Below are 20,356 nucleotides of genomic sequence, written 5' to 3'. Positions count from 1 at the left end.
TTTATTTGATAGAGGGAGAGAGAGAGTACAGGAATGGGGCAGGGAAGGGCAGAGGAAGAGGGAGAAGCAGACTCCTCATTGAGCAGGGAACTCAACGCAGGGCTCGATCCCAGGACCCCGAGATCATGACCTAAGCCGAAGGTAGATGCTTAACTGACTGACCCACCCAGGTGCCCCGAGAATGTGCCTTTCTAACAAGTTCCCAGGTGATGCTGATGCTGCTGGTGCAGGGACCCAACTTGGAGAGCCATTGTCATACTAGTTAGAGAAGGTAAGTGGAGGTTAGTTCACGTAAATCGAGTAGAACCACTCACAGTAAGCGCTCGACAGCTCTTAGTTATTACTACCATTCCTCCCAGAGAGTCTGGCAAAATTCAAATTGCCAGCGGGGGTTATGGAAAAAAGAATAACTGAGACCAGGGCCTGGCCACTCTGTTTCCTAGCTCTGGGACCCTAGGAAAATCCCCTGGCACCTACACTGAGCCCCAGTGTTATCTTCACGACACGGTCCCTTCCCAGGGCAGCCTGAATTCCTGAAGGGGCTCCATACACAGCTGAGGCCTAATTAGTGTTTCTGAAACAGTTGGAAAGGCTGCAGCTGCGGAGTACGGCCTGAATGCGAGGGACGGCAGTCAAACCCCCACAGGCCCATGAAACACCCCGAGCTGCAGGGGACAGGAGGGAATGTCAGTGCGCGAAGAGGCCTCAGCCCACAGCTGCCAGCTCAGAGTGGCAGCGGCGTCAGGGCGGGTGGCCTTGGGCTCGGGGCTAGAACACCCGGGCCCTTGTCCCCACACGGGACCTTGCCGGGGGCAGGGAGGGCAGCGGCAGGTTCCCCTAGGATGGATCAGAAATCATCAGGATCTGGACAGGCGTTTGGCTTCGTGGCATTTATTTCACGTCCCTCTGTACAGGCCCTGGGGCCGGGTGTGGGGGGCAGGAGACCAGGCAGGGGTAGCAATAAATAACATGGACAGACAGACAGGGCTCCCCTCCAGACAGATGAGGTTAAAGGAGGTTAGAGAGGAGCCACAGTGTGGGGTGGGTGCTGGCAGGGCTGGGGGCGGCTGGGAAGGAGGGGAGGCCAGGCCCCCAGGACCTCGCTGTCACCTGCCCCCTCCCTTTCCTGCCCTGGCCCCCACGACTCTGGGGAGCAAGGGAGCCCGTAGCCAGTAGGGGCCAGTGAGGGTCCTGAGGGAGGGGTGGCCACACAGGCGGCCCCCAGCCCCCTCACTTGACCCGGATTTCAGCATACTCGGCCAGCTCCTCCGTCAGGGTGTAGCTGTCCTTGGTGGCTCGTTTGCCCAGGTCCGAGTGAGAATAGCTCAGGTCCAGCTCTGGGGGTTCCCCCCGAAGGCCCAGCAGCCTCCTCTCCGATCCCAGTCGCCTCTCACTCTATGAACAGACCCAGCCCATTAGAAGGCTACGGTTCCACCTTTTCCAGGTGCAGAGGCAGCAGGTACCTGCACCCCCGCAGCTCTGGGGCTGAGTCCCAAGGCCCCGTGCGAACCTCCTTTCTTTTTTTTTTATTTTTTTTATTTTTATTTTTATTTTTTTTTCGAACCTCCTTTCTTAAGGACCAGCACGCAGCCAACCCTTCAGTGTCTGGGTCCCGCTCTGGAGCCTCTGCCCCAGCTGGCGCCGCCACGCACCACCCCCTCTTCCTTGCTAAGCCTGAAAATCACCTAAGATCCACTGTCCCCAGGGAGCCCTCTTCGACCTAGGAATTGGCGGGGGCGGGGGGGGGCACACTATTCAACCCATAGCATCTTCCCAGATTAAAGCCACCTGGCTGGGACCCCGCCTTTCCAAATATTTGTAAGCACCTGGCTCGGTACGTTCTTCCCCTGATGCCTGGGTCTGGTGCGGCTCCCCTCCTCGCTCCACCCGGGTGACCCCCGCTTCCCCGTCGCGGGCTCCACCCTCACCCCCACCCTACACAGGGCCTTCAGACACAGACACAGGACAGTGGCCACAAACAGAATAGACAAGGCCGGGAGTGCCAAGCAGGGCCAGGCTTAACCAGGGAACATTCCGGGTGCCTGACGAGAACGCACACACATGCACCCCAACCCCCAGGCCCGACAGGGGCCCAGAGGTGGACACACTGAGGCCCCGGGGACCTACCTCCTGGGGCGCTCATTCCAGGGTAGAGACCTCTCTGGACTATTAGAGAAGGAAATGCAGTCATAGACCGGGGTGGGGAGGTTGGGGCTGCCCTCCGCTGAGCCCCTCAGCCCCCTTCGTGGCCTCCGCCTGAGTGGCCCTCCCAGCCCAGGTGCACCCAGCCCTCCGCACTTCCTCCTTTTCCCTCCCTTGGCCTCCCAGGCCCTCCCAGGTCCTCAGGGTCCCTGGCACCCAGGTTCTCCAGCTAGCCTGGAGCCACAAGGCTCTGGCCCTCACCTCATACTTCTCTGGCGCCCCAGAGATGCGGAAGTCACTGCTGAACAGGACCGGGGGGTTGTCCCCCGCCGAGAAGCTGGGGCTCTCTGTCACGTTCTTTCTGCAGGACAGGACATGTCAGGCCCCAGCGGGAGTCCTGGGCTTCCCTCCCCGCTCCCTTTCTGCACCCCATCTACCTTAGGAATTTGGCTCAAGGGACCCCAGGGTGATTCCCACCCCCCATGTCTCTAAGATGGAGCAGATGCCTCTTCAGAATGACCAGCCTCCTCCTGCCCCCCCCCCACTGCCCATCCCCCTGTCTGGTCCCTGGTCTCTGCCACTTTTCGGGGCCCCAGCCTAGCTTCTTGGATTTCTTCTCAAGTGCTCCGGCTCTGTCAGCCCCTCGCTGCCAGGATGCGGAGCAGAAAGGTGCATTCATTTTCAGGAAAGCTGACGTGCGTGTGCACCATACGAAGGAAAACCAGCCCAGTTGTGGTAGGTGCGTGTGGTTTGGGGCTGGGGAGTGTTTTTGTTGCCAGGGATGATGTGTGTAAGGATCGGGGCCCTGGAACCCACGGTGCCTGACCCCGTGGCTACAAGCCAGGGGACGCTGGCTCTCCCCCATCACACCTGAGCGCTTGCAGGAGGGTTCCCGGAGGACAGGAGGCCACAGCACCGACCGTGGGGCACAGGCATCCATCAGGATGCGCTCGGCCCAGGCGCCGGCCGGCCTGACAGGCGGGGGTCTCTCCTCCGTCCAGCCAAACATTCACAGAGCAGAATCCGCCCTCCCTCACACGCACAGGGCCACCCTCCACTGCCCACCCGCTGCCTCTAACTGACCTCCCCGCCTCCCCAGCCCCGGGGCACCCCCCGCCCCCAGGGGAGCCCTGGCAGGCCGCTCACTTTCTGCGTGTCTGGGTAATGTAGCAGACGATGGCGATGAGGATGGCGAAGGCTACCACAGCTCCCACGGGGCCGATCTTGGCCCACATCAGGCGGTCTGAGGACAGAGGACCCAGGCACCCTCAGGAATGCCAGCGGTAGCGAGGACACGGGGGCTTGTAGGAGACGGGCCGGGCGGAGGTGACAGTGAGGACATTTACACAGCTGGCAGGTCCCTGCACTGCCTGACGGGCCCGGAGGGCTTAGTTGCCAGAGAGCCCGGGACAGGGCCCAGTAAAGCGCCGGCCAACCCAGGGCAGCCCCCCCTTACCACCCGGAAAGGGCATCTTTATCACTTGCTCCATCTGTGTCGCCTGGCCCATGCTTGGAGGCTGATGGCCAGCCCTGGGGTGGGAAGCCTGGATCCAAGAGGTACCCTCCCCCTCCCCGTGCCCCCCCCCCCCCCAGCACTCACGGGCTCCCTGGAAGGGCAGCTCCAGGCTCTTGGAGCCGTAGAGGTTGCGGGCGGTGCAGATGACCCGCGGCGGGGCCTGGGCCTGCCCGCGCAGCGTGAGGATGCTGGTGAGCAGGAGGCCGCTGCGCTCCGAGTACACGAACTCCCGCTCGGTCTCGTTCACGGTCACGTTGCGTGAGGGCAGCTCAAAGGCCACGGATGGCTCCGGGTTGGACTTCACCACGCACAGGCACTGCACTGTGTCTCGGGCTGCCGCGCAGTGGGACTCCAGGAGGATCACAGGGGCAACTGCAGGCCAAGAAGGACCAAGACTCAGGGGACAACCGGCGACAAGCAGAGGCTGAGCCTCAGGGGACTCCTTGGCGGAGGACCAAGAGCAGATGGTAGCTGTCCCAGAGACGAGCGGCCTTTTCCCCTTTGCACGGTCTCTGGCCCCCTCTCTAACTTTGTTCACCTTGTAAGACCCAAATGACATCATGATGTTCCCCACTCAAAAAACAAACAAACAAACAAAAAAGACAAAAAACAAAAACAAAAAAACCCCTTCGGTTGCTCCCCATGTCACTGACAATGATATCCAAAGTCTTTTCCTGCTTTCATGAGGCCCCGAAAGGCCCCAGCCACACTAATCTCTCATCGGGGCTCCTGCCCAGTCGCACTGGCCTCCTCGCTGCTTCTGCTTCTTCTTCTTCTTCTTCTTCTTTTTCTTCTTTTTTAAGATTCTATTTATTTATTCATGAGAGACACAGAGAAAGAGGCAGAGACACAGGCAGAGGGAGAAGCAGGCTCCCCGCAAGGAGACCGATGTGGGACTCGATCCTGGGACTCCAGGATCATGCTCTGGGCCAAAGGCAGGCTCTGAACTGCTGAGCCACCGAGGGATCCCCTCCTCGCTGCTTCTAAAGCTCATGAAGCTTCTTCCCACCTCGGGGTCTTTGCCTGGAACACTTCCCTGACACCTGCTGAACTCAGGTGACATGTCTTTTTTCTGACCACTCATGGAAACTGCACCTCACTTCACTGACCATTCGCACCCATCTCACCTCGGTTTGCTCCCAGCACTTATCCCTCCCGTGTTAGATACCTGTAGGTCTGGGCTCTTACTGCGGTCAAGACAGGCTCTCCTTCCGCCTCCACCCTGTCCCCACACTTAGAACGCACCCTCATATAGCGGAGCTCTGTGGAGACCGGTGTGGGCCACTGAGTTCCGCAGGCTCCCCTTCCTGGCCATCCTACAGATGCCCCTGCTGGCTCCCTAAGGCTCCCTTGCAGGCTGCCTGTCCCACTTTCATGGGATCCTCCACTGCCCCTGACACCAACCCCCACCCTCCACCCAAGACCATTGCATCGAGCTCTCCTTTGCTGCCCTTTGTATTCCAAGAATGAAACTGGTGTGGTTTTTGTGGCTTTTTTGTTCTTGTAGTTTCTTTCATTTTCCAAAATATGATATTATAATAGAACATCGAACATTCCTTTTTTAAAACTATGTTCTCTTTCCCTCCTGAAAAATCCAGCACCAGAGTCTGCCCCGCTAGACTGAACTCTGATTCTCAGTTCTGACCAGAACCTACTTACGAACGGCCAAAGGACCCTCGGACCATCTACCACCACTTACTTTCAATTTCCGTCAAAAAAAAAAAAAAAAAAAAAAAAGAATATGCACGTAACATTGACAAGCCAGGGAGTCACATGACTGGATTCAAACTCGAGATGGTTCCAGTTGGAACCTCAATCTGTACTTGCATCTAAACCCGGTAAATTAAAAATATATTGCCCGAATTCTGTTCAGGCAAACATGCACTGCGCTGGCTCTGGTGTTAACAAATTGACACTCCGCAAAGTGCATAACGACAAACCTGAACCAACAGCTATTACATTTTTTTAGAAACCCTTTCATTCAAGACTGCACCCCTGGTGCTCCGGTGACAGCTTCCACCCTTGACCCCTACCGCCGCCCTGCCTGCATGTGCTCAGTATCTCCGCAGCTTTGCAGGTAGCCTGGGAGACCTGTCAAAGCCTGACTGACCCCACACAAACCCCAAGTCCCACAAAGAATGGGGAGTTTGGGGTGTGACAGCTTTGGCTGGAAGTCCAGCTCTGTCGCTTACTGTCCCCGGCCAGGCCATTCGGCCTCCTTGGGCCTCCAAGATGGAGTTTTCAAACAGGAGGGGCGGTCCTTTCTTGCAAGGGCCTGTGAGAACTCTGAAGATAAGCTCCCTAGTGTGATGTAAAGGCTTAACTTTTCCCTTCCAAGGATTTAGGATGAGATAAATAGAGCCATTCCAGCAGGGGGAGCACGTGAGAAAAGCCTTAGCAGCAGGAAGGCCGGAGGCACCCAGCCTGGAGTCCAAGGGAGAGATTAGTGGGAAATGATTTAGGGAGCACAGAGGACGCGTCAGTCAGGCACTGTGGGTGCTCAGCATAACTTCCAGAGTCTTCACAGGCTTCTTTGGGATAAGCTACTGCTATCATACCCATTTCTCAGTAGAGAGGCTCAGCAAAAGTGAAATCACTTGTCAGGGATGGTGCAGCAAGATGAAGACAGAGCTGGGATTCTGCCCCAGGCCGGGTCAGCTCTGTCTGGTGCTGGACACCAGTTCACACTTCGGTTTCCTTCTATTAAACTGGGGTGAAGAACAGTCCCTCGCAATCACGTTGTGGTGAGACCCACATAGGTCAGGGAGCGCCAGGGGCTCAGGTTAGGCCCCTGGGCACAAGCACTCGGTAAGGTGAGTACCTGCTGCATGACTCATGCCACCCTGGCCCTGGGCTCAGCTGGTAAGAAGGAAGCCCCGCACTAGAAGCCCCTGCCATTGTCAGGGAGCACCAAACCCCTGGTGCTAGGGATCACGGACTTCAGGGACAGAGAGGAGCCTGAGGGGTGCCCTGCCTAGCACCCTGTGGCCGCACTGCAGGAGAGCACGTCCTGTGATCAGGGCTCGGGTGAAGCCTGAAGGGCTCAGCAGGTGGGACGGGGCCAGGTGGGAGGGGGCCTTCCACTCCAAATCTGTTGGTTTGTCTTCAAAAGAAGCCAAAGTAAGTAAGCCCTTGGGTTCCACGGGCTTCGGGGAGGCAAAGCAGCCAGCGGTTTAAGAGCTGGGTGGGACAAGAGTCCAGAAGATTCATGGCTCCGACCCACCTTCCTTGCTGCACGGTCCTCGGGGATTCTGACTTTTATTTTCTTCTTCACAGGGTGACCACACAGGCTCAGCAAAAGAACACGTGCCGAGCCTGTGGTCCTGCCCAGAGTAGACCATTAATGACCAACCTTACTGTGCAAGAGAATCTGTGACTGCAAATGTGTGTGAGATGCTGTGGTGTGCATGTTCCGGGGCCTCCATATGATTCTCAGGGAGCTCTCTGACCCTTAAATGTAAGATCCACTGGCTTGGGGTGCGACAGGGAAAAAGGGTGTAGCAGAAGGAGGAAGCTGGGCCCAGAGGCGGAGTATGGAGAAAGCAGAGTACCCCACACTCATGATCACCCTGGGTACTGCGGGCGAGCAGAGGCCGGGAGGGAATGCACCCCAAGGTGAAAGGTTGGCACAGCAGTGCATGGCCACCCCTCTGCCACAGAAGGTGGCACTCCAGAAATAATCTCTATCTACCACGTGCTGATTCTCGCCACATACAAAGCACTGAGTACAGATTGTGCTCAATACCTTCTGGCAAACTTGCGTGGCGAGGACCACCGTGGGTAGAGTAACGGAGGCCGGGAGTGGTAAAGTCCGGAGACTAGCGCAGAGGCCAGGCAGGAGCTGGAGAGGAAGCAGGGGAGATGGAAACACGGAGGTGACACTCCGGAGGGAGCTGCTGCTGGAGACGGAGTGCAGACTGTGAGTTGGGAGCCACAGCCCTGAATGGCAGCTGGGGGTGGGGGTGGGGGTGAGGGTGAGGGTGGGGGTGTTGGCGATGCCACCGGGTGAGGAGGCCGGGAGAGGTGCTGATTGGCAGTGGAAGGATGAGTTTCACTTCCAAGACAGCTTTCTCTGCGCATCCGTCCCATCTCTCTGGCTCGACTGTATCTGCTATAAGCCTGGTGTCTGTACTGGTCCTCTCCTCCACGTCCCCCAGAGCCACACTGCCCTTTGCACACAACAACTGCTTGATCAACGTATTCTGACGTAATAACTTAGGATGAGGTCAGCTATGGCAGTCCAGGAAAGAGGAGCCAGACTGCCTGAATTCGAACCACTTTCCAGCTATGTGACCTTGGGGTAAGTTGGCATAAACTCTCTGGGCCCCAGTTTGCTTCTCTGGAAACTGGGGACAGTAATAGGACCTCCCTCATAGGAACGTCCTGTGGAGGAAACGAATGGATCCCCGTACAGAGCTTCTAGCAATGCCTGGTACACAGCAATGCAACGCAAGGGTTAGGTGTTGTGGTTCTTGGTGAATGCAAAGGGGCAGAGGCCACGGGACGACCCAGAAACCTTTCTGGTCAAAAGCGCATCCCCAAGATGTGGGAACACAGCACTCTCGGGTGGGACTGAATTTCTGGCTGTGGATTCAGCTTCCCTCCCTTCCTCATTCTCATCTGCTGGTGCAAAGCTGACCCTTGGCTGGGATGCATGGTGCAATCCAGCAATCGAGGTGTCCCCCCCCCCCCCAAACCATCCACTGAGGAGGGGAATGTGGAAGGAGGTCAAGTCCAGCCGGCGGTCAGCAGAGGAAGGGGTGAGGAGCGGCGGTACTCACACTCCACGGATAGGTTGAAGGTGGTGGCCCTCTGGCCATACTGATTCTCAGCCACACACCAGTACTCCCCATCATCCTCGGGCGTGACGGCAGGCAGCTCAAGCTGCAGCTCGCTCTCGTAGATGACTGTGGCCAGAATCTGCTTCTCCTTGAAGATGGTGAGAATAGGGTCCGGGTTGCTCTGTGTGGAGCACAGGATGGAGACGGTCTCCCCCTCCACGGCCACCATTGTCCCGTTCACCATGGGCTTCCGGGGTGCATCTGGGGGGCAAGACAGGGGGCTGACGGTCAGAAGGCAACAGTGCCTCTTCCCACCCACCCCCCACCAGTGTGACCGCATATGCCCCAATCTGAGCACACCTGCTCAGGTAACCCTTGTCCTGGCTACCCTGTTTATAAGAACAGGGGCTCTGCCACCAGGGCGCTTGTGTCTGAATCCCAGCTCTACCCCTTCCCAGCGGTGTGTGTGACCTCTCTGGGCCTCCTCTCTCTCATCTGGAAAATGAGCCTGATAACAGTCCCAACCTCAGCGGGGCCACTGAGAACCTAAGTGACAGGTGCCGTTCTAGCCTGAACAAGGTAAGGTAAAGATTCCCAACCATGTGAGGAGACTCTATGTAAGTAAACACATGTAGTTGGCAAGATGCAGATAAGGGCTTTGGAGAAAAAGAAATGTGGTGACGGAAGTCAGAGTCGTTACAGTTGTAACTGGGATGGTGAGGGAAGTCATCCCCGAGAGGAGAAGAGGTGGGTCAGGGCCAGCCCTGGGGATGTCTGGGTGTCTGGGGGAAGAGTATTTGTGGAAAGCGCTCAGAAACTGCTGAGTAAATGTTGGCTGCAGTTCTCATTATTATTATCCACAGCCCTGGGCATTTTGCCTCAATAAATATTTGTGAATGAGTGAATGAATGAATGACCTCTCCCTGGCTCCCAACAAAGGACCTTATCTGTCCAGCCCCTCCGCCGGGGACTCCCTAACGTACACAGTGCGGACAAGGGGCTGCGTGGGGTCTGGGGTCCCCTCATCCGTCCCCCTACAACTGCAACGGGGCTCACGGGGAAATGCGGATTTCCAGGGCCCGGCTGTACTCCCACGCCAGCCAAGGCTGTCCGCAGGATCCGGGGTCTAACCAGCTCCCCTGAGCCCTGCGCCTTCCCACCTCGCCCCGGGATGCGTGGTGCGCAGCAGGTGGGACGCAGGGAGGACCGCCTCCAGCCTCGGGTCCCCCTGCTCCGCCCGAGGCCTGGGGGGGGCTGCCCCTCATCCCCCCTGGGCCGCCACTCACACATGACGCTGAGCCCCACGGTGCGGTTGTCCTGGCCGTAGGCGTTCTCGGCCAGGCAGGCGTAGACGCCGTCCTCCGCGGGGGTCACCTCCTCCAGATCCAGGAACAGGCTCTCGGCCACCGCCTCGCGGAGCACCGTGCCGTCCCGCATCCAGGTCAGCAGCGGCAGCGGGTTGCTGTCCGCCCCGCACAGCAGGCTGACGTGCGAGCCCTCGATGGCCTCCACCGAGGCGTTCATCTCCACGATCACCGGGGGGTCTGAGGCCCCGAGACACAGCGGGGGCGGGGGGGCGTGTCAGCGGGCTGGGGCCGCAGACCCCGCCTAGGCCCCGCCCCCAAGTCTAGCCCCGCCCCTCGCGGCCCCGCCCCGGACCCTGGCCCCGCTCCGACCCCCGGACCCCGCCCCCGGCCCCGCCCCCGACCCGCCCCTCGCGGCCCCGCCCCCTCGCGGCTCCGGCCCCAGACCCTGGCCCCGCCCCCTCCCGGCCCTGGCCCCGCCCCGCCCCGCGCCTGGCCCCGCCCCTCACGGCCCCCGCCCCGGCCCTGACCCTGGCCCCGCCCCCTCCGGCCCCGGCCCCGCCCCCACACTCACACTTGACGTCCAGGCTGGCGTAGCCCTCGAAGAGCAGGGTGGTGTTGGGGAACGAGGCCTGGCAGCCCAGCCGGTGGCCGTTGGCCTCCCTGGTGGGCACGAAGTGGAGCAGCGACACCTGCACCCAGGTGCCCTCGTCCTCGCGCAGCCGACCCAGCACGGCGGGCTCCCCCAGCCCCTCGTGGCCCAGCCAGCTCAGCTCCGGGCGCAGCTCCGGGCAGTTGTCAGGCACCATGCAGCTGACCTCCACTTCCGAGCCCGCCACCACCTCCGGGGGGACCACGATGTTGGGGGTGTCTGGGCCACACGGGGGAGAGGAGGGTTGAGGAAGCGTTCTGGCTTCCTGGTCCCCTCCCCATCCTTGGATACAGAATTCCCTACTGCCTTCTCTGCTCCCGGTGTCCCTTCACCCAGAGGCCCTCCAGGGTCCCCAGGTGTGTAATCATGAACAGAACACTACAATGGCCTCACAGCATCTACCTTGCCCGGGAGGTGGGTGTTGTCATTTGGCTCATGTTTTAGATCACAAAACAGGCCACAGCCCGCGCGGAGGAGAAGAGCTTCAGACGCTGCCACTCCAGTTTCATCGTCTGTGCTCTGGATACTACGTTGTGGCCCTTAAGAAACTTCTCTCCTTTCCCATGTTTGCTTTGGTTCCTTTTCCACTTATGTACGTGAGTGTGTGTGTACGTGAGTGTGTGTGGTATGTCCTGGAGATACGTCTATGTCTGGCTGTGCCAGTGGGGTCTCTTTCTGTACTGGGGCTGTAATCTGGCTCATCTGGACTCCGGGAGTCTGAATTTAGGGGTTCCGTGCTATGGGGCCTCTCAGAAATTGGGCAGCGTGGCCTACTCTGATGGCCAACTCTGGCCCAGAACCACAGGTTATTTGGCCAAAACTGGATTTGTTTTTAAAAATCCAAATCCGCAGCCAGTGTTTAGGAGTTAGGAGTTAGGAAATGACACAGAAAAGCACACGATTCTGGTTTCTCTTAATGCAGATTCCCTGAGAGCAACATCTCTATGTTCTCTATGTTCTCCTCCCGCACAGAGCAGTTACCCAGAGCAGGGTGCCACGGGCCAGGTGCTGCTCTGGGTGCCCCGCGACTGTCTGCTTGCTGAGCTGTACGTGCTCTCCTTGTCCCCATCTTACAGAAGGGGAAAACAAGGCCCAGAGAAATTAAGAAACGTGCCCATGGTCACCCAGCTAACCCCAGGGATCCGGAGGCCTTTTGCCCCCCACCCCTGGGCCCCATTGCTTTTCTCCTAGTTGCTTCTAGAAGAGGAAGCACCCTCGTTTTCCCTCTGAGGGCGGCAAGACTATTTGGGGCCCCGCTTTGCTTAGTTCTGTCGGCCGCCAGGTCTGTGCGGGCATCGGGGTTCGCTCCCCAGAAAGGCGCGGGGGAGCCCGTTGAGCCACATGTACCCAGCCTGGCCAGCGCGGCCCCAGCCCCCGGCACGCGCACGCCCTCGGGGACTCACTGATGATGTCCAGGACACTGTGCTCGGAGAAGGTGTACTGGTTGTAGCCGCCGAGGTCCCCGCGGAAGTAGTACTTGCCGCCCAGCTCGGGGCTGAGGCTGCTAAGCAGGAGGGTGCAGTTCCGCAGGCCCAGGTCCCCCAGGAGTCGGCTGCGGCCCTGGAAGCTCTCGTGGACAACTTGGGTTCGAGACTTGAAGACCACCGGGGGATAGTTTTTCGGGTAGGGGCTGTTGAAATACCAGACGCCGTGCACGACGGCCGGCCGCAGCTCGTCAGGGAAGTCGAAGCGGCAGGGGATGGAGACGCACGTGCCCTCGAAGGCAGAGATGGACGAGGGCATCCAGGCACCCCAGTGGCCCCCTCGAGAGGCTGTGGGCAAGCAGGACCACTGAGGTGGAGGGACAGGTCCTTCCCTGACCCCCCCCCACACACACACACTCCCACCACCTTCCACCCTGCAGGGACCCACAGAAACAACCCCAGCCTACTCGGGGACCAAGGCCCCGGGATCCCCAGCACCCCTAGTCCTTACCTGAGATCATGATCCAAAACAGAGGCAGTGTCGTGAGGAAGATCATCTTGTCCAGCAAGTGAGCGACAGCTGGAGAGGAGAGAGGAGAGCACGGGAGGCTGGGGGGAGTGGCAAACGGTGCTTTTTTTTTTTTTTTTTTTAATTTATTTATGATAGTCACAGAGAGAGAGAGAAGCAGGCTCCATGCACCGGGAGCCCGACGTGGGATTCGATCCTAGGTCTCCAGGACCGCGCCCTGGGCCAAAGGCAGGCGCCAAACCGCTGCGCCACCCAGGGATCCCAGCGAACGGTGCTTCTGATAAGGCTTCAGGAGGGGGCCTGTTCAGATGTTCGCTGCAGCTGGTATTCTTTTTTTTTTTTTAGATTTTGTTTATTTATTCACAAGAGACACACAGAGAGAGGCAGAGACATAGGCAGAGGGAGAAGCAGGCTCCCTGCCGGGATCCTGATGCAGGACTCGATCCCAGAGCCCTGGGATCACAACCTGAGCCAAAGGCAGACGCTCCACCATGGAGCCACCCAGGTGCCCTTGCTGCAGGTACTCTTATGTGGAATTACGAACATTTCTGAGGCATTGACCATGCATCAGGCCCCAGTGCTATATTAATTCATCTGGTCCCTTTGAGGCGGGAGCCGTTATAACCCGCACTGTATAGCTCAGGTCCAGAGAGGTTAAGCAATTTGCCTAAAGCCGCATGGCTGGTTAGCAGCTGAGTTAGGATTCAAGCCCAGTGTGCCTCGCTCCAGGTCTGCAGACTTAACTGCCAAACCGCCCTGTCTCTGGGTCTTAGTGACATGCTGACCATTCTCCTCATCGCCATCGTGCCCCTGGGCATCTCCAAGAAAGTAAGGACAGAGCCAGGGCTGGACGGGCAGCAGAAATCAGGGGTAGCCAGGGGAAAAGAGAACCCCAAGAGTTGGAACCCCACCCCTCACCTCAGTCTCCCTGAGTTGGGAATGTCTTCGGGTCTCACTTGAAGCTGTCAGCCAGCCCACCTGGAATGAGAGCCAGACAGGTGCACCCTCTGCCGCCCTCTCTCCGGGTCGCTCTGAGTGGTGGTGGCCCACGTGGTCTCCGCCGCCCCGATACTAGGGACCCTCCCACACAGCCTGGAAGCTGCTCTGTCGTCACCGCCAGCCCCAAGCTGTGATGGCGAAGAACTTTGGGGAGGAGAGGGGAGCGGCGGAGCATCGGGGTGGGGGGAGCCGGCGGTGTGGTGAGCGGGGTGAGGGAGCAGATGTCCCACGGCAGAGGCCTGGGGGTGGCGGGCAGGGACCCAGCCCATCAATGACCGGGTTTCACAGCATCAGCATTCCCAACATGCCGCGGGAATTCCTGCCGCCCTCTCCCACCCCACAGACGGCCCCTGCTGTCCCCACCCTCAGCGGAGGCCAGGGCCCCGTACAAAAGAGCCCTGTTCCCTCGGGGCAAGGGTGCCTCATCCTGGGGGGCTTCTCGGGTAGGTGGGATGAAAGAAGAGTCTGGCGCTCCTGGCTGGGCTTGGGAGTAAGGCCAGGAAGGCCCCCGGGGCTGGGAGTTGGTGAGTCCCTGGCACCCGGCTGCTCTGTGGGTCGCCTCAGGGCCGAAGCCAGGGTTCCAAGTGGCTGCCTTCCCTGGCCCTCACCGCCCTCTTCCCACGGACACAGACGCATGCACAGTCAGACACATGCAAATGCTGGCATGAAATGTGACAGATCTAGACCCGACCAGAAGGAACAGGCTCACACAACAGCGACCCGGGCACACTCCTGGGGGGCCCCCTGCACACATGGACGGCCCGCGAGACCCCTGCCCCTGCCTCCCGTCCACACACGCTCCCAATGACACACAGACCCACACACACGCTGAGGGTCGCTAAGGACAGACCCACCCAGACACAGGCTGACGGACACACGACAGATGCCAGCCTCGCGCCTGCGACGGAAAGATGCAAGACACAGGCGAGGGCCAGTTTCAGGGACGGGACAGACTTGTGACACAAGCATGCAGACCCTCTGCTTATAATGGGGGCAGAAATTGGTTCTTGGGGTGGAGGCCAGGAAAATCTTAGCTGTCACAGTGAGCTGTGACTCCCTGACGGGCCGCCGTACATAGACATCTACTGTACGGCTGGCTATAGTAGTAGCATTCGTGGGCGGAATCCGATTAGGAAAAATAGCTCTGAAATAATTCCTTAGTGGGGTACAGTGAAAACAAAGTGGAGGAACACTGATGTAGATTAAGGCTCACCCAGGGATGGTGTGTGTGCGCGCACACACACGCACACACACACCTGTCATGCATCCAGGTGCTGAACTGGCTCGCTCACAGCCCACTGCCCCCACCCCCTCACAGATGGCAGGACGCAGGTGGCTGATCACCTGCCCATCCTTCTGCTCTTCATCCAGCCCCCGACCACTGCCACCCCATCTGCCCCAAACTTAGGAGCCCCAGGGCAGCTGCTCCTGCAGCGCTTCCACCCAGAGATGCTGAGAAGAGCCCCTCAGTCTTTCTCTCTGGGGGTTTCTTCCCTCAGCCCAGTCACTGTCCCTGCCGTGGTCCCAGCCCATTCCCAAAGCGGTCCTGAGCAGCACCCGGCCCCATCCTGAACCAGCCGCGTCCCCGGTGGGCATCGGTGGCCCGGAGCACCTGGCTTGCACGTGCTGCTGCGCACCCTTTGCCCCACCCTCTGAGCCCGGCCCTCCGCTCCCCTCTCCGCTGGTCACGGCCCCTCCGGGCCGCAGTACTCACTTGGATGCTCTCGCTTCTGCACACTCCGCTCCACCGGCCCCGCTCACAGTCTCCTGGCTCGCAGGGTCCAGGCCCCCACTTGCCAGTCCGTCCCCTCCCCCCGGGTGCCAGGGGCCGCCTGCCTCCAGGGCCCAGCTCCTCCCTGCCCCCGAGGGAGGGGGGCACAAAGGGGCCCTTGTCACCACCGCTGGGACTGGGCAGCCTGACGCCTGGGTTCTACTAGCTCCTTCCTGGAGGGGATGAGGGGAGGCAGCCTCCATCGCGGCGCGCCCGGGTCTGGGTCCCTGGGAGGGCCTTCTAAGATCTCTGCAAGCCTCAGGCTAAGAAACAGAAGGCTTTGTTCTCAGTGTCTAGGGACTCTTGGTGGCCTGAGCAGGTATAGGTCGGTCCCAAGAGGCCACAGAGTGGGAGCAGGAGGAGACAGGTCCTGCCCACCCCTGGTTTTCGTGTCACCTCTATCTTCTCTTGAGCCACTCCCTGGGTCACGTTTGGTGCCGACGTCCTGATCCATTTTCCAGACTCTTCTGACCGTCAGAAATGACCTTATGGATTGATTGTCTCCTCTCAAGAGAACATGATCTCCAGTAAGATAAGGGCTTCGCCTGCCTATTTCCAATCTATCCTGTTTGCAGACTGGCACCTGGCACAGAGTTAAGGTTCATAACCGCTGAGTGGGTGCACGCCTTATTCCTCAAACACCAGCGGCACCTTCTGGCTGCAGACCTTTGCTCTCGTTCCTTCCTCCTGGACCCCCACGCCATCCCATACCCCACTCTGCCACAGGCCACAGCCTGCACATCCTACAGGCTCCCCACCCGGATGCCACTTTGTCTGGAAGCCTGCCCTGCCCGGCTCACGCAGCCAAGCCCCTCCACCCAGACGCTGCCCACAGCCCTCCGCACATCTGCCCATTGCCCTCTGGGCACCCTCCTTCTCTGCCCCCACAGGAGCTCCCAGAGGCCAGGGTTTCTGCCTGTCTGCTCTGCCCTCTGTCCCCTAGGACAGTGCCTGTGCTCAGTGGGGCTTATAGAGGGCTCTGTTTACCCTTCGAGCTGGATGAGGACCCACTGTGTGCAGACTCCGGATTCCACAGTGATCCTCCTCCCGCCCCCACCCCTCCCATCGGTCATGACCCTTGCAATGTGCTTGAGTGTGGGGGCGGCAGAGGGAGCCGATGGTTCTGTGATCAGGCGTAGTCATGGTTTGACCACGAGCTGTTGAGTCACGCTGGAGCATCTTCTGTCCTTCAGGGCAGAGCAGTTTTGGGGGAGAAGGAGGGGGTCCTCTCTCCCAAGGGAGAACCCGGCCGGACTGGGGAGGGTGAGGGGCAGGGAAATCCCTCAGACTGGGGTGTGTGGAGTCAGAGAAAGCTGGATAGAGGGGGAGGGGGTTCCCACCCCCACCTCAGGCTTCATGATGTCAGACTCTGCCCGTGCCTTTCCCAGGCAGGGACAAAGGCCCATTGAGAGTGGGGTGGGGCTTGAACGCCTGGGTCCTGGAGAAGAGAGGGGCCTTGGTGCCTGGGCTTTGGAGGAGGATGTCGAGCTCCTGGGGTACTCCTGGGTCACAGCCTTCAGCCTCGACACCAACCCCCTTGGGGTCATGTGCCTATGCAGTTTGGGAGTCCATCGCCTCTCTAGGTGTGGATGGAAGGCTGACCCTGGGGGAGGGGTGCATGGGCAAGTGTGTCCACAGGCAGCACTGGCAACTACCGCTGAAATCTGCAATCCCAGGTCCCTGGGCCACAGGAGGATGGGGCGCTGGGGAGCCTGGGCCTGTCCGAAGGGGGAGCCACCACTCCAATCCAGCAGAGCCCTCTCAATGGGGCAGGTGTGTTAGGGCTGCTGTGAGAGAGCACCACAGACTGGGTGGCCTAAAAACAGAACTTATTGTCTCGCAGTGCTGGAGGTCACAGTCTGACGTCAAGATATTGGCAGGGTTGATTCTTCTGAGCACTGTGGGGAGGGATCTGTTCTAGGTTTCTCCCTTTGGCTTATAGATGACGGTCTTCATGTTCACATGGCATTCCCATGGTGTTCACAGAGGCCTCTGTCCAAATCCCCGCTTTGTATAAGGATACCAGTCCAACTGGATTAGGGTCCAACCTACTGACCTCATTTTAACTTGATTATCTCTATAAAGACCCCATTTCCAAATCAGGTTGCAATCTGAGGGGCTGGGAGCTGGGACTTCAACATTTAAATCTGGGAGACGGGCGACACACACAACTCAGCTCATAAGTCATAAGCAGCTGTGCAGCCTGAGGAGCTGAACACTGCAGAAACTTCTCCTTTCTCAGATGAGGAGGCGGGGTTGCAGAGTGGAACGAAGATGTCTGCAAGGTCCGGAAGCTCATGGGAGGCCAAGCTGTCCACCTGCCTTCCTCTCCCCACCCTTCAGCCTCCATTCAGAAAAACCTCTCCAGGCAATGGGCCTCTTGTGGCTTACAAGACAGAGGGTGGTGGACGGGATTGATCTGGCTCCCAGCTGGGTTTAGTTTGGCTCCCAGAGTGTTGATTTAAAAAATAAAATCCCTTTAATCAGTTGGCGATATTTTAAAAATCAGGAAATTTCACCTAAAAATCAACATGGCTGCCTTCTCTTGAGAAGAAGCTCTAACCATGTTTGGCCTGCCTTTGGCCATGACAGCCATCTCCTGGTCCCCCTAACCATCTAACCCAGGCTTCCCTATCCATATGTGACACTGGGGCCCAAGAGCCAAGGCCGTTCATCACCATGCCTGTGCTGACGTGTTCTTAGGGAGTAAGAAGAGACAAATGCTGTCTCTGTCTCTGTCAAAAGTGGGGAAATGGGATGAATTGAGAGGGATACGGTTTCGAGAAGATTGGGAGGGAGCTGACCTCCTTGTGGAGGTGAGAGATATTCTCCAGCACATCTCAGGGCTGGCGTGTCCTCCCTGAGAGGATGTAGCTTCCTGCGCTCCCCTGAAACCAAGCCACTGCCCCCTACTCCTTCACTGTGTCTGCCTGGAAGGCCAGCGGTTCTCCAACTTCTTGGTGCCAGGACCCCTTTATGCTCTGCAGAATTATGGAGGGCACCCCAAAATACTTCTGCTCAAGTGGGTTTGATCGACAGCTGCTTACTGTATCGGAAAACAGACTGGGACGTTTTTAAGGCCCAAGGCGCACGAGCACCCAAGCCGTCATCGTCAGAGCGGTGAGGTGACCCCACATCGCAGGGCCTGTACACTCATGACAGAGGCGAGGGAGGGAGGCAAGTAACATCTTAGTGGTTTCCACCCAGTGGAGCCCTGCCAGGGGTTCCCCGGACCTTGCTGTGAGCACCCTTGTGAGGACTCTGAATCCGTTACCCTTGTCTCAAGAAAACTTCAAGGAGAGGAAACTTGGTTTAACTTCCAGGCCCTGCTCTTGCAGCAGAGATTCTAGGGCTTCTGAAGAGGGGGAGGAAGGGAAGAACAGGAAACAGATTTCCTTCCCCGAGCCTCCGCGCCAAGCCCCGTCCACGCCGAGCCCGTACGCCCTCCCGAGTGCTGGCCCTGCCCAGGCCGGGCCCGAAACCAACCTCCGGCGCAGGCCTGGGGCGGGAAGAAAGGACAGTGGACGCGCTAGTATGGAAAACAGCAGACAGAACCAGCCATTTTATTCCAAGTCTGGTCACCGAGGGGTGGAGGGCGAGGCAGGAATAAATACGGAGTGGAGGGGGGGACCGGGGAGGGGGGCGGCCGGGGCGCTCTACGTCCTGCAGCAGAACCCACACTTCGGTGTTTTACAGCAGCCGCAGCAGAATATGCAGATGGGGAAGTGGGTGTCTCGCCTCCTTAGCCTCCGGAGCTGGAGCGTGGGCTGCAGGGAGGAAGGGAGAGTGAGCTCCCATCCAGAGATGGGAGCTGGGGCGCAGGGGAGGCCGGGGGAGGCTCAGAGGGGGGCAGGTGCTCTCACCGGCAGGCCCGCCTCGGCTCCAGCTGTGTCCTGGGCTCGGAGGTCTGTGAGCTGTCCTGTCTGCGGGAGCAGAAGGGGTGGTGAGCATGGCCAGGGCCCGGGGGAGCTCGCCCACCTGCCCCTCAACCCACCACCTGCCGCCCAAGTGTCGGTGTCCCGGGGCTCAACTGGTGTCCCGGGAGCGGCCCTACGGTGCAGCTTCTCCCCTTCCCTCGGGCAGCGCCTCCTCTAGACATCCCAGGTGTGTCTCCGTCTCTCTCCACAGCTACTCTTTTGGGGACAGCGCCCTCCCAGCCCGATGCCACCCCTGCCTGCAACAGCATCCACTCGGTTCCGTTCCACTGGCCTTCTCAGAGGGAAAGCCTGCAGGGCCCCCCTTGTGGTCGCTCTCCTAGCATCATAATTTTCCGTTACTCATGAAGAGCATTTACTAAAACAGTCACCTTGTTTGAACTGGTCACGAATTCCCTGACCGAGACGTAAGCTCCGCGAGAGCAAAACTCTTCTCTCGGCTCCCGTGCTCGTTGCGTGATCCCCACCGTGCAGAATCGGACTTAACACAGGCAGGGGTGGCATCGGGCCGCCCGTCCATCGGGTGGAGGGGGCTCGGGGCCCTGGTTCTCAGGGTCCTATCCCTGCACTTCACGCAGCTGCCCGTAGTCCCCCCTTTTCCGTCCCTGAGCTCTGCGTGGTGCTAAGGGATCCCCAGCCCCAGGGTCTGGCTCTCCTGGAGTCTTGGCCGCCAGGTCGGGCCCAGGCCCCGTGGGCTCTCACCTGGTGCAGAAGGACTGAGCCACTGGCCATGCTGGCCAGGAGGAGGAGCAGGAGGCAGGCAGCCTGGATCCGCGTGCTCAGGGCCATCGTGCCGTCCGTCTGGCTGTCCTGCTGTCAGGTTTCAGACTTGCTGTGGTGTCTGGGGCCCCGATTCGGTTGCTTTTATGGGTCCTTCTGGGGGAGGCGGGGGTACTGAGCCCCCTCCCCTTTGTCCTAACTCATTTCCAAGAAGGTGGTGGCGCCGACAAGACGGGAGATAAGCGGGAACAGAGTGACAGGGAACAGTGTTATGTCACCCTTAGCCAGCAGAGGTGTGTCCAGGGGGTGGGGCAGACGGGGCCACAGACACACACAGACACACGCCTCTAGCCAGCCACCTGGGAAACACTTTCCCTGACATGGCATCATCTGTTGACGGCGGAAAAAAAAGTCCCCCCTTTGCCCCAAGAGTCGAACAGGTCGATGAGCAGGTGAGGTGACCTCTATTCTGCACTCTTTCCGGATGTCCGCGTCCACAGGAAGGCTAGGCTGGCTGTCACTTGTGGGTCCCTCGGGGGTGCCCAGCACAATTCCTACTGCTTCAGGCTCCCTTCGCGCCGGC

At 59.3% G+C, this 20,356-nt stretch overlaps 2 protein-coding genes across 7 annotated transcripts; both read right to left on the bottom strand.

The window, feature by feature from the left end:
- Positions 1 to 875: 875 nt before the first annotated feature.
- MAG (myelin associated glycoprotein) lies at positions 876 to 15,204 on the bottom strand. Of its 6 annotated transcripts, none has more exons than XM_072750982.1 (12): positions 15,062 to 15,170; positions 13,267 to 13,491; positions 12,331 to 12,399; positions 11,799 to 12,167; positions 10,318 to 10,614; positions 9,726 to 9,983; positions 8,440 to 8,700; positions 3,743 to 4,030; positions 3,289 to 3,385; positions 2,404 to 2,503; positions 2,128 to 2,166; positions 876 to 1,395 (listed from the first exon to the last, which is right to left on the bottom strand). In XM_072750982.1, exons 3-11 carry the CDS (start codon positions 12,374 to 12,376, stop codon positions 2,140 to 2,142), a joined length of 1,743 nt encoding a protein of 580 aa, XP_072607083.1. In that variant the 5' UTR covers positions 12,377 to 12,399; positions 13,267 to 13,491; positions 15,062 to 15,170; the 3' UTR covers positions 876 to 1,395; positions 2,128 to 2,139. The 6 variants fall into 6 exon arrangements, with proteins under 6 accessions (XP_072607083.1, XP_025866029.1, XP_072607087.1 ...); XM_026010244.2 differs by having other exon boundaries at positions 13,267 to 13,326; positions 15,062 to 15,163; XM_072750986.1 differs by lacking the exon at positions 15,062 to 15,170 and adding an exon at positions 14,960 to 15,059 and having other exon boundaries at positions 13,267 to 13,586.
- Positions 15,205 to 18,651: 3,447 nt separating this feature from the next.
- HAMP (hepcidin antimicrobial peptide) lies at positions 18,652 to 19,921 on the bottom strand. Its single transcript, XM_025989465.2, has 3 exons — positions 19,756 to 19,921; positions 18,982 to 19,041; positions 18,652 to 18,885 (listed from the first exon to the last, which is right to left on the bottom strand). Exons 1-3 carry the CDS (start codon positions 19,840 to 19,842, stop codon positions 18,775 to 18,777), a joined length of 258 nt encoding a protein of 85 aa, XP_025845250.1. The 5' UTR covers positions 19,843 to 19,921; the 3' UTR covers positions 18,652 to 18,774.
- Positions 19,922 to 20,356: the final 435 nt, after the last annotated feature.

This window comes from Vulpes vulpes, chromosome 1, assembly GCF_048418805.1.
Source record: "Vulpes vulpes isolate BD-2025 chromosome 1, VulVul3, whole genome shotgun sequence".
In the NCBI taxonomy this organism is placed as follows: Eukaryota; Metazoa; Chordata; class Mammalia; order Carnivora; family Canidae; genus Vulpes; species Vulpes vulpes.
Note: the sequence above shows the minus strand (reverse complement) of the source record. Positions and strands in the feature narration are given on the sequence as shown.

Bases quoted from the DNA above. Each gene is read 5' to 3' on its own strand.
- HAMP (XM_025989465.2), bottom strand. From the start codon at position 19,842: ATGGCCCTGAGCACGCGGATCCAGGCTGCCTGCCTCCTGCTCCTCCTC. The intron at 19,042-19,755 runs GTGAGAGCCCAC...CTGCTCCCGCAG, and splicing joins GCTCAGTCCTTCTGCACCAG to ACAGGACAGCTCACAGACCT. The intron at 18,886-18,981 runs GTGAGAGCACCT...TCCTCCCTGCAG, and splicing joins GAGCCGAGGCGGGCCTGCCG to CCCACGCTCCAGCTCCGGAG.
- MAG (XM_026010242.2), bottom strand. From the start codon at position 12,376: ATGATCTTCCTCACGACACTGCCTCTGTTTTGGATCATGATCTCAG. The intron at 9,984-10,317 runs GTGAGTGTGGGG...TCGGGGCCTCAG, and splicing joins CGCCAGCCTGGACGTCAAGT to ACCCCCCGGTGATCGTGGAG. The intron at 1,396-2,403 runs GTGAGGGCCAGA...GTCTGTTCATAG, and splicing joins GGGCGCCAGAGAAGTATGAG to AGTGAGAGGCGACTGGGATC.